The 12,747-nt window shown below is 50.9% G+C and overlaps 1 protein-coding gene and 1 long non-coding RNA gene across 2 annotated transcripts in view; both read right to left on the bottom strand.

The window, feature by feature from the left end:
- The window catches only part of HS6ST2 (heparan sulfate 6-O-sulfotransferase 2), a 120,031-nt gene extending 117,316 nt beyond the window's left edge, over nucleotides 1–2,715 (bottom strand). The window contains exon 1 of the mRNA XM_061353234.1: nucleotides 2,136–2,715. Within this exon, the coding sequence (XP_061209218.1) occupies nucleotides 2,136–2,647 (512 nt within the window). The 5' untranslated portion in view covers nucleotides 2,648–2,715. The remainder of the gene's footprint in view (nucleotides 1–2,135) is intronic.
- A 2,411-nt stretch (nucleotides 2,716–5,126) lies between these two features.
- Nucleotides 5,127–11,425, bottom strand: LOC133212123 (uncharacterized). Its single transcript, XR_009725401.1, has 3 exons — nucleotides 11,351–11,425; nucleotides 10,716–10,892; nucleotides 5,127–6,134 (listed from the first exon to the last, which is right to left on the bottom strand). It is a non-coding gene; the product is annotated as an uncharacterized LOC133212123 (long non-coding RNA).
- Nucleotides 11,426–12,747: the final 1,322 nt, after the last annotated feature.

Below are 12,747 nucleotides of genomic sequence, written 5' to 3'. Positions count from 1 at the left end.
AACCCCACTGCTGGAACTGGGGCTGGCCCCACTGGTCTCCACTCAGACCTCCTCACCCCACACCTACTCCACTCGAACCCCCTACATCCCACACCTGCTCTGGAAGCATCTATTCTCTGTCCACATTAGCACCTGTGCCTGGCTCTAGGGATAGGTTCTAATTAATCAGTTGTCAGCTGAATGCTGCTGAATCAGGATCACAAAATTAAAGTCAAGGTATGACAATGGGCAAGGAAGACTTGAAGGGCCACTGCTCATTTCAGAACTTCTCTTCCTGTACTTTTCAACATTTAGAAGCTGCAGTTCAAATAACTGCTTGTCAAGACATTATTTGGAGAATAAGTAAGCTGTGTAATTAGGTTATTAAAAATATAACATCATTTTGAAGCCTTTGAGAGAGTAGATCTCTACCTAAGACAGAATAATCACAGCTTCCTCTCTCCTGGCTTCAATCCCAAGTCACAAGTCCCAGTGACCTCTCAGAAGCTGGCTTTGACAACATATATCATCTGCTGGGTGAGGAAGCATTGCTCTGAACTCCCGGACAGGTACTCACAGCCCTTCTATTTTGACTCAGAAAAGCAGGTTTTGAGAACACACACCAAAAACCACACAGCTGAAAGCTACAGACTAAAACCTCAGCTCTCCAAGCCGGGCGCTCCCTCCTGCCTAAGGTGGTGGGTTCAGGACAAGGAGTCTCCCGTTCTTCCAAACACAACTAAGGCTGAGCACAGATGACCTGTCCCTGGGGAAGGAAGGGAGGAAATCCCTGCCCCACAGCTACAGCTCTGCAGGCTAGGCCCACCTTTGTGGGAAGAGAAAGAAGGATCACTTGAAGCTGCTCGGCAAAGAGTGCACATTATGCAATTTCCATTTCTGCTGACAAACAACATATTTATAGGACAGGTAAATAAACACCGGAGCCTGCCGGGCTTGGCAGCCTGAAAACGGGAAGCTGACAGGCCCAAAGGGGGCTGGAATCATTTCCCGATGTTTGCAAATGGGATGTCACAAAAAGGAGACGATGAAATTTTAAAGCAGTCAGGAAAACAAAAGAGCAGGAATCACAATAGCCGAGTCTCAAAGAGCTGCTGCTGGGCTACAGGCGGATAATGACGCTAACCATTTTTCTACTAGATGGCAGTGTAGTGTCACACTATATAAAAGGAATTCTAGAAGGAAATTGCTTTCTATTTCAAGTGAATCTGTGCTTAGACTTGACTTCAGATAGCATGATGTATCACAGTCCCCTCATTGTAAGGGGACCTGCCATTAGTCTAACGGTGCAGTAAGAGTGATACCCTAGTTTCCCATTTCCCAGCGAAGCAGCATGAAAAGACACTATAAACCTCAGCGCCAGGGTACCTCTGCGTGCAACGCCGCGGACGGGAGGCTCGCTCTGTTCCAACTGAAGGCAGGCTGCAACCAAAGAGCTCCAGGAGCAGAGCCAGCGGCTCCTGGCTGCCCAGGGAAAGGGCTTTAGAAAGGCAGGGGCAGCATCTAGGCAACCACCCAGCTATGGCCGGGCGAGGTTAGCGACTGCAAGAGCAAGGTGCAGGGATGCGGTGTCACTACAACCCAGACCGCAAACACAAAGTAAAGGTTAGGGCTGAAGGACAATGCGAATGTTGGCAGCCAGAAGGTTAACCTTTACTTCGCAAGGTAAGCTAAACTTCAGGTGGAACAAGACGCAGCCGCTCGTCAACACTCCCCAAAAGCAATGTTAATTCCCGGCACACCCGGGGAGCTCAGTGCCTGCTGGAGATGGAGAAGCTCTGGGGGGGACGGCAGGGGTTCGGGGGGACCCTCGCCTCTGGATGACCCGGACAAGAGCCACACTAAGGGCCCCGGAGCCATGGGGCTGCCAGGCCTGTCCGGTGTCACCGGGCTCTGTCACTCCGGTCTTTCCCCACCAGCAGGTACAATCGCGACAGCCCGTGGGACATCGTTTAAAACTCTTCAGTCGCGGCAGAGCCGTGGGGGCCCTGGCTCCCGGCGGGGCTCACGTCCCACCCCGCACACCGCAGCATCATCCCCGCCACCACCGCGCCCGCCGTGTCCATCACCCGTGTCCGCACCGGGGAGAGGAGCACCCCCCGGGGGAAAGACCCGGTTCTCCCCCCGCACGGCCTCACCTGGAGGGCCGGAGCCGCACCTCCTTCTTGCTGTCCACCACGGAGGGCACGCAGTTGGTGAGCTCGGTCCAGTCGGCGTGCAGCCCGCAGCTCCAGCCGGTGGAGAAGCGGGAGAAGAGCCATGTCTCCCGCTTGCCGGGCCGGTGGCAGGTACACTTCTTCTGCCCGGCGCGGCACTCGCACGGCTGCTCCAGCTGGATGTTGCGAACCAAGTGCCGGCCGAACGTGGTGCCGCCCGTCTTCTGGATGTGCAGGAACACGATCAGGTCGTCCCCTTTGATGTTGAAGTCCACCCGCCGCAGCAAGTCTCCGGCGGAGAAATTGAAACGGGGAACAAACCGCGCCGGCGTCTCGTCCTCCGCCCGGTACGGGTCGGCGGCGGCGGCGGGGCTGAGCGCGCGGAGCCGCAGGAGCTGGCACTCGGTGCCCGGGCACACGTACTGCAGCACAATCACGGCGAAGAGGAAGAGCATCACCAGCGCCAGCAGCACCTTGTGGGACCGGTCCTCCATGCTCGCCGGGAGCGCCGCGCATCGCCGACACCGCTCACAGCCACAGCCGCCGCCGATGACCGCCCCGGCCGCGCTCCGCCGCCATCGCCCCGCCGCCGCCGCCGCCGGCCCTTCCCGGCAGCCCCCGCGCCGGCACGCCCCGGACACGCCCCCCCCCCGCGCCGGGCCACGCCCACACCGGGGTTTTTCCGGTGTCGGTGGCGAGATCGGCACGTGGCGGGGGTGCGCGCCAGTCACGGACCGGAACTGGCTCCGCGGGGCCCCACGCTCATGGACCGGGACCCGGACCGGGACCGGGACCGGCTCCCGCTCCCGCTCCCGCTCCCGCTCCCGCTCCCGCTCCCGCTCCCGCTGAGTCCCGCGCTCCAGCCATGGACCGGCTCCGCGGAGCCCCGCATTCCACGGGCCGGAACCGGCTCTGCAGAGCCCCGTACTCCAGCCGTGGACTGGGACCGGGAGCGTCACCGCCTCTGCACAGTCCCACTTCCAGGCATGGAGCAGGACAGACGTGCGGTGCTGAGCCATGCTCCAGTCATGGCACCGTCCACAGTCACTGCTCTCCTGTGCACCAGGCTGTGCTTCCCACACACGCCAGCACCCGGGTTTAGGGGGGGTTGAGTGTGTCAGATGTTTTCTTGACACCCCAAGAGGTTTCAGTTCATTCAGGTGGTGAATACATGGGGTGCATTGGGAGCAGCGTGGCAGCAGGGCAAGGGAGGTGATCTTCCCTTGCTCAGCTGTGGTGAGGCCACCTGTGGAGCAGAGCATCCGGTTCTCTGCTCCTCTGTACAAGACAAGGAACTGCTGGAGAGGGTCCAGCGGAGACCTCGGGTCTGGAGCATCTCTCATGAGAGGAGATGGTGGGAGCTGGGCCTGGTTAGTCTGGAGCAGAGCAGGCTGGGGGGATCCCATCCGTGCAGATCAGTATCTCAAAGGTGGGTACCAGGAGGATGGTGCCAGACCCTTCTGTGGTGCCCAGCAACAGGATGAGGAGCAATGGCCATGAACCAAAACACCACAAGTTTCACCTCAACGTGAGGAAGAACTTTGCACTGAGTGTGTCAGAGCCCTGGCACAGGCTGCTCAGGGGGGCTGTGGAGTCTCCCTCCCTGGAGCCACCCCAAACCCACCATGGACACGTTCCTGTGTGCCCTCTGGGTGATCTCCAGAGGTCCCTTCCAAGCCTGATAATTCTGTGGTTCACAGGTGCTGTCTCTGTCAGCATATTTTGAAACCCCTCTGCACAAAGTAAGTGCTCTGTAAATACTAATAGCAAGGGCTCTATGGGCTTATCTCTGATTAAAGTCATTTGTATATTTATATGCAAATTACATTTAGCCCTCCAGCTCCTGGCATGTTGTCAATGAGGCCTGGCACACCAGTGTCACACTGGTGCTCACCCCGCTGTGCTCACCATGTGCCACCCAGCAGGAGCGCAGCAAGAGAGCCAGGGCTTTGCCTTTTTCCCTTTGGGAGCAACTGATGCTGTGGCAGTCGATGCCTGGGAGAGCTGGAGCCTTGCAAGTGACTTTAGAAAAGCGAATTAGAGGTTTCTGACTAAAGGAAGTTTTCAGCCATCCCTGGTGTCATAGAATCACAGAATGGTTTGGGTTGGAAGGAGCCTGCAAAGCTCCTCTGGTCCAACCCCCTGCAATGAGCAGGGACGTCTCCAACCAGACCAGGTTGCTCAGAACCACAACCAGCCTGGCCTGCAATGTCTCCAGGGGTGGCACATCCACCACTCCCTCAGCCTTTCCTCCCAGCAGAGGTGCTCCAGCCCCCTGACCACTTCTGTGGTCCTTCTCCAACAGGTCCATGTCTTTCCGGTACTGAGGATCCCAAGCTGGACACAGTGCTCCAGGTTGTGTCCTTCTGGCTTTCCGAGTAAAGCAGCCAGGAGCTGGGGTTTGGCTGCCCCCAGTTTAACTGATGCACCCAACGGCATGCTGAGCTGCAGATATCACACAGATGTGCTGCATCTTTCCATGGGCCATTCCACCCAGAGCTGTATTGTGTTATATGCACAGCAGACAGCAAAGAGAATCATTTGAAAACACTTTCCTAGACCTTTATCCATCATAAAAAAGGGGGAAAAAATAAAGACTTAGCTTCTTTCTCCTCCTCTCACAGCAATTCATTGTAAGTAATGTCACCAGGTACATGCTGCGTTGGGAGGAGATGTCTTTATGGCTTTCATCCTTGAGCAGCCTATCCTGTCTTTCCTAGGGTTTTTTTTAGGGTTGTCTCTAATATTTGGTAAACATTTACACTCCCAATAATAGGCAGTTTTATCACAGAGATTCTAGGCATGAGAGCTACCGAGTTAATTTGCTTCTGTTTATATCCATAGCTCCAAAATGAATGGATGGCACCATTTAATGAAAATGCTGTGTTCTGAAACTCGAGCCTTAAAATTATAAAGATGTTTCTGTGCTTTATACCCATCACTTTCCCACAGTTGTTGATATAAAAAAAATGGAGATGTTTGCCTCCAGCGTTATTTATTTTACATTAAGAAATGACAAAGATGTGTGCTGGGTTAAAACCGATCCTGAATGCTAATACATGGGAATTAAAAGGAGAAAATAACGATGGCCTAATGTCTACACTAAATTAATATATACTATAAAAGACATGATGCATACTGGGTTGGTGTTCCCAGCAGAGCCATTATTTTGGAATGGGCTAAACAATGATCATCCTTTCACTGATGAGTGATGGGCTCCAGTCTGCTGCCTTCTCACCCACAGTATGTAAATAATGCTCCCTGGCTTTCATCCAGGGACACAAAACATTTGCTCAGGCACTAAAGAAATGAAAGTCGCCTCCAACGAGATGGAAGTGGGACAGAACAGAGCCGTTAAGGTTTTACAGCATGGACAAGTTTTGGTGGCTGCACTGCAGCGGGTTCGGGTTAAGAGGTTGAGCAAAACCACTGAGTAAAGCCAGTGCAACAAAACCTCTGCCTTCCTCCCAGCACAGAGTATCCCCCACACCCCAAGCACGCAGTCCCTATTCCCACAGCACCCTTCTGTGCTGACACAGGGGATGAGCACATTGGTATAAATCACTGCTCCTCTTCCACCTAGCAGCATCCCCTCCCACCAGCTGGTCCCTTCTGCAGCTGCCCCCCCGCCCCAGCACAGCATCTCCAGTCCCAGCCCCTTCTGTTGCTGTGGATGTGACAGCAGGGTCCAGCTGAGCTGGTGCAGGCTCTTATCTCGGGCTGACTCCCCTTATTTCCACACTGAAACGTTCAGAAAGGCTGGGGTTTGTGTGCGAAAGCACCAGGTATTTGCCCAGAGGCAGATCAATACAATGCCTGGTGCTTCAAACCCTACGTTGAGCTTTGCAGCTTTAGGAAACTATTGTTAGCTCTTTGTGCAGGACTGATCCTCACATCCCTGTATGTTTTCTGAATACCTTTGTTTCCAGAGCAGCTGAGTTTGACCTCTGCATTTGACTGGCCAGTGGTGACTGCTTAGCCCTATCAAAGAGAAAACACACATCAGCTTGGAGGTAAGCGGGCTGTCAGTGTGTAAAACTGAGCTCTGTTAGGCGTTAACGCCTCCAGCTCACTGAAAGGATGGAGGTTTCTTGTCATTTCAGTGTGAGCTCCCAGTGTCTGCTGCTCTGCAGAGCACCAGCAGGGGCAGAGGAAGGAGCGGGCTGTAGCAGCCCTGGCCAGGGATGGGGTAACCCTGCCTGCTGCTGGATGAGATCTCTTTTAAATGAGAAGGGAAACCATATATGCACAATAGCACGATTAGAATAACTTGATTAAAAGACATGCAAATGAGCCATTACCTTTGCTGTATCTCCTCCCAGTGTGATTCTTCTTATAGTACCTGTGCAGGAAGGGGGAGAAGATAAATGAAATAACTACAGAAAAGCCTCCTGGGTCGTGAAAATAGCATAGTCATTAAAACAGCAAACACAACTGCCACCAGCCCAACTTCCGCAGCTTGCTTTCATGGAGTTCTGTCTTGGCTGAATGGGTTTGTGGCCAGAGCACTCAAAACCACACTTCCCATTGTGGGTCCTCAAAGCGATGGAGCTGCTGCTCCAGCCTTGTCCTCCCATGTCCCAGAAGGACCTCACTGTACCACTTCCATAGGACATGTGCAAACCCAGGGCTTTGATACTTCCCCGAGGAAACAGGGCTTAGAAACGGAGCATAAAAGCACAGAGGAATGAGCTGGTCACTGCACAGGAGGAGAAGCAGGTAATGGCCAGCAAAGGACCAAAGAGTTGCTGTGATGGGAGAGGGGCAGAAGCTCTGCCAGCACTTCACATAATAAGACCCTTCACTAGAGAAAGGGTATGCAAATGAGCAAAGCCATGGAGCAGCAGGGTGATGAGTAAAACTAATTAGAAAATGAGGCTTGATTATTCATGGACTTGACATATCAGAAAGCAGCTAATCAAAGGAATTATATAAGTTTGCATATTCTTTGTAATATGGGCATCAAAGCCATGCTTCTTGTCACTATGGCATCACTGCCGCCCATTCCTAACACCGGGCGCACTTGATAGGAGCATAAAGTCTCATTCTGGATAACATAAAGGGTCTTGGAGAGCCTGAGATGCCCAAAAGCACTTCTGTGTTTTTCCAGCTACTGAACTGATGGAGCCATCTTGCCTTCCTGAATATGACATTGCCCAAAGCTCTTTGTGTGTGTGATAAAGTGGGCAACATGTCAAAGCTTGAGCCAAATGCCTGGAAACTCAAGGGATCCACTGCAAGATAATCCATTACAGTTTCATTTTGCTGCTGACTGATAGCTAAATAAACTTCATAGAAATCACATATGGGAAGATGGGCTCAGTGGGAGGTACTTGCTCAGTACTTGTATGGTGCAAGAAGCTTTCAGAAGCAGCTCCTCCCTAACACGTGGCATCAGAAACCATCCACCCAGGCTGTTCATTGCAGCAAATCTTGGATGCTCACCATCAGTTGGAGCCAGACAAAAGGCAGGCTTGCTTTCAGATGACAAGGTATCTGCAGTATTCCCATTTCACACAAAGAGCTCAATCCTGCAAAAGGTTTTCTAGGAGGACCCAGTGTGGGGCCGGCATCTGGATGTGTACCAAGCTCCTGGGCAATAATCAGAGATAAACGATACTGTCCCATCACCACTGATTCTTATCCCAGCATGAATTGGCTGAGAAACTGCTGAAACATCAAATTCCCTTTTGATGAGGACAGTCTGGGACAACTCCAGGGAACGGGATCCATGGGGATGAAAGGGCCCTTTCAAGTATGCCCCTGAATCACTGGGAAAAGCAAGAAGTTGAGACTGCTCCTGCCCCTGTTTGCTTGTCTGAATGATTACAGTGATGGGTATATTAATGCCATCTGGCATTAGATGCACAGGGCAACCAGGCATTGAAAGAGATTAGTGGTGAGGTGTGTGAAGCACCCTTTTGGAGGGGCTTATGAGCAGATTAAGAGGAATTAGAAAGGGTGTGAGCCAGCAAAGCGCAGGTCTGTGGGCCATATGGTCCGAGGTACTTTTTGTGTCCGCTTCCAAGATGTCTAATGCAAACCTGATAGATCTGACCTACTTTAGAGCAAAGCCTGCAGCGTTTGCCCAGTTAAAGGTAGGTAAAAAGCTAAGTCAGGTAACTTAGTGGTCTTCAGCAGTGGTTTCACACTGGAGAAGGGCTGTTAAATGAGCAGGACAAGTATTTGTTGCATCTTCCTAAAACCAAGAGGAAAATGATGTTTCCTTTAGTCCTGTGTGGAACAAACACAGTGGGATTTCATCCAAAGACACTCAAGGAATCTGACAGGTGAAATCTGCCCTTCACAGTGAACTTATTCCAGTTTAATTACACTGGGTTTTAAATAGATTTTGTTAAACTGGTCCCATCCTTTTTCCTGGACCCTCTTCAATCCTAGAGCAGTTAATATCGATTTAACTTAATTTGGTGTCCTCCTGTGTACACAGTGCCTCTTGGATGCTGTGTAAATATTCACTTATTTAAATAGATGCTGAATTCAGGCAACAGAGTCTTGTGGGATTCACCTGTGCGAGAGGGGATCAGATGCAGGAGAAAACGCAGAACATCACTGGAAAAGGTCTTAAATTTCCACAGATGAGTTTATGCAATTACCTCATTTTATAAAATGAATGAAAATAAATGAAGGTGAAGCAAAAAGAAACATAATAATAATAATAATAATAATAATGGGAGAAGCTCTGAGAGCAGCTTCTCCCCGCTGCATCCAGAGCACCGGGGCTGATGTATCCTCAGGGAGCGATCTTGCCATCCAGTGAAACATGAGTAAAAGAAGAACAGGGCAGTATGATTTTATATCTCCTGATCCTAAATTCTGGCCGTGGGGTGACTTGGTGTGGGGCCAGGGCTGGGGGCCAGCCCAGCATTTGCATTACTAAAGGCACAGGCTGCTCTTTGCATCCCAGCTTAGTGGGAAACGCTGCCAGTCCTGCATGTGCCTTAGCTGCCACTTTGCCAGATTAAAATAGTAGCAGCTATTTTAATCCGCTGCTGGAATACAGCTGAAGAAATTCCTTGCAATCCCTTTCTTCTCTTCCCAGCTGACACCAAGCTGTGTGTCAGGGAGTACACATGCAGTTCACGTTTCCTGCCTGGATCCGTCATTGCCTTGAAGAGGAGAGGTGGATTTAGGGATACTCGCTCTGTGGTGAGAGCATCCCTTCAGCCAGGAAGGGCTGAGCAGCATGGACTGGCCCCACTGTTGTCCGAGCCTCCTGCTCACTGCTTCAGAGTGGGTTTAGGATGCTGCAGAAGCCTGGAAGGGATGGCTGGGGACCAGCAGCAGCCCCACCACAGCCTCAGTTTCCCTTCACCCACCTAATGGGCAGATTTGGATACTAGAGAGGGACTCTTCATCAGGGACTGTAGTGATAGGACAAGGGGCGATGGGTTCAAACTGAAACAGGGGAAGTTCAGGTTAGAGATAAGGCAGAAGCTCTTCCCTGTGAGGGTGCTGAGGCGCTGGCACAGGGTGCCCAGAGAAGCTGTGGCTGCCCCATCCCTGGCAGTGCTCAAGGCCAGGTTGGACACAGGGGCTTGGAGCAAGCTGCTCCAGTGGAAGGGGTCCCTGCCTCTGGCAGGGGTTGGAGCTGGAGGAGCTTTGAGGTCCCTTCCAACCCAAACCATTCCATGACTCTGTGATCTGATGCTAGCGTGAGCTCTTCATCCCCCAGGCTAAGGGCTGCGCAGCGCAACATTTGCTGTTTAGATGGTAAAATCCAGTCCAATACTGCTTAAATAAGAGAACCTACAGATCACCCCTTTTGTGTCTTGAACCTTTGTTACCTGCTAATGGATCTCATCAGAAAACAAGTGGGTAGAGGACAGAGGGTTAATGCTTCTGTTCCTGCCCCGGCATGGGTGGCAGGGTCCACTGCTGTGGTCTGTACACTCTGTTGTACCTAGATGTGGTGCATCCACCAGATTACCCTCTCTTTGCACAGGTCATCTTTACTACAGCAATGACAGCTGGTTTAATGCACAGGGCTGATTGCACTCCTTTTCCTGATCATCTTCCCCTATTAAAGATAAGCAGCACATAACAATATGGTCCTAGACATTAAGGACACCTCTCAGCATCAACATTCAGCGCATCTCCTACAGGGAAGTGCATCCTCCAACTGCACAGAGCCTTTATGGACTTGCCTCGGTCCCAGGTGATACAGCAGTGATAAACTCCTGCAGCTGTGTCTGAAAACACACTGGAACAAACATTTAAACACTCTCCCAACCTGCCTGACTGATGCCTGATTGCATTTTCAGAGGGCTGGCCCTTGACAGCTTCAGGCTTAGGGTCCAGCCTTAGAGGCAGAGCTCCCAAGGCAGAGTTTGCTGCACCATCCCTATGGGGAACCCTGATGCAGGACAGGTTCTGCTTGAACCTGCCCAGGATTAAACCCAGAGTTACTCACCCTGCCCCACCAAAAAGCACTTCCCAACACATTACACATTTTCAGGAACAATCCACCATCACTGTCCAGTAACTAAAAGCTTAAAGCACTGTTGGGTTATAAACTGTCACGTCTTTGCTTGCAGTCTCTACCTATCCAAAGGTCTCTTGGCCAAGGAGACAATCTCTACTTGCCACGGGCTGTTGGATGAGCTCCATGGGTTTATGTGAGCTGAGGAGTTCCAGGAGCAACCCCTAACTCTGCATTCGAGAGACTCTGGCTGAGTTAACCTGCCAGAGCCCAGGGACTGCCCACGGGAGGCTGTGACACTGTGCAGAACCCCAACAACCACAGGAAAAAGAACTTTGGGAAAAAACAAATACTCTTTTCTTTCATGCAAAGAATCCAACTTTAAATGATCCCATCTGTCACTTTCAGCTGCACCCTGTTCCATTGGCTGCATTCTGCTCATTAAGATACATTTCAAGCCAGCAGATCATTTTTACCTGCAGGGCTTTGATGAAATGTACTGTTTGGGACTACAAAACTCCTCCATTTTTGACAGCCACCACAGAGGAATAAGTGTATGTCGCTTATGTTGCTTTGCAATTGCATGGAATGGCTTTGACCTTCCAAAAGGGAAAAACACCACATTCAAATTCATCCTCCTTTCCCCCATGGGAGTAGGAGCTGGCCAAGCCCTTCCAATAAAAGTTTCCCATTCAACCTTATATTGTAAAACCTCCTTTCTTTATTGCTCCCTCTCCACAAAGCTTCCCCTGCAAACCTGCAGCCTTTTCCAGACAAGGGCTGGAGAGCTTCTGTGTTGTGCAAATGGTTCAGATATCCTTGTTTCTTCCCTGAAAAGACATTAAAGCAATGTGTTGGATCCCTTGCCCCGTAACCCAACACAACTGTACACTGGGCGCTTTGCGTGCAGCTCCCCATGCTCTCAGCCCAAATGACTTATTTGACTGTAAGTGTAATTATGCATTGGAGTGGTTTCATGAGGGATGTGATAAATCATCCACTGCTTAGTCCTTAAATCAAGGCTTGGTGTTTTCAGTGGGGTCCTGCTCTGTGTCTGGAGCACACAGAGGCTCTCAGTGCCTTTACAGGAGGGGATATAATCACACGGTCATGGTCAGCCCTGGTATTGAGGAATTAGGGGATGGGCGGGATGGCCTTTGTCATGCAGGATGTAGGATTAGTTGGACTTAATGGTCTGGTTTGGCCTTTACGTGTATGAATAGGGAAAAGGAAAGAGGAAAACAAACCCAAACAGAACAAAGGTCCCTATTCTAACCAGCATGTTTCCGCCTCCTGACAGTGGAGCCGGAGAGACTGCAGGCAGTTGGGGCTGGAAATGAGTGGTGGGGAGAACCAAGGGCACCCCTGTACAGTGCCCCCTGCACCCAGAGCCCCCCCAAACCACCTCTTGCCAGCAAACCCAGGAGCCCAAACCCACGGGGATTTGCTGACATCCTGCAGGGAAGAGCAGACGTGAGGACACGCACCACATTCAGTTGATTTTCACACACACACACCCCCCTTGAGGTCATTTTTGGTGTTCCAGAACTAGAAATCTAATGCTTTTTCCCCTCTCTATTCCTCAATTGAGCTAATTAAAAATTATTTCTGGTGGACATTATCTTATTGCATAATTAGAGGAGCTTAAGTGCAGTGCTTTGGTTGGTACCAATCCCTTTTGCTCCAGTCGTGTTTCATTAATTGAACAGAGCTTAGGTAGGTGCTTATAAGCTCAGGAGTTAACTATCTGCTCTTAAAGCACTCAATTGTCCCTTGCAACTGTACCTGCTCTAAGCCTGCAGGCATTATAACACAATAATAGCGATTACACCCGTGATCCACATGGGAATTTCAGGGACTATAAGCAGCTCTTGTAGACACCAGTGCAGAACGACTCCACACAGGAAACACAAAGGATCCTCATTGCAAAACCCAAACCCTACCTGCCACCTGGCTGATACCATCAGCTTAACCATGGTTATTTCGTTATTAAAGACTCCCAGGTCTTTATTAAGTCCCAAAGAACCTTTGCATAGACTACACTGGTATTACTCTGCCATACGTTTTAAAGAGATTACTGTTAATTAATTTAACTCTTCTACATACCTAAAACTCAGCTAAACCCTCTATTGTGCTCTCTGCTGTCACTGCAGA

The sequence above is a fragment of the Neopsephotus bourkii genome, unplaced genomic scaffold, assembly GCF_033783945.1.
Source record: "Neopsephotus bourkii isolate Nb327-2 ecotype Australia unplaced genomic scaffold, CSIRO-AGI_Nbou_v1 NB_668, whole genome shotgun sequence".
In the NCBI taxonomy this organism is placed as follows: domain Eukaryota; kingdom Metazoa; phylum Chordata; class Aves; order Psittaciformes; family Psittacidae; genus Neopsephotus; species Neopsephotus bourkii.
This window is presented reverse-complemented; position numbering and strand designations above follow the sequence as displayed.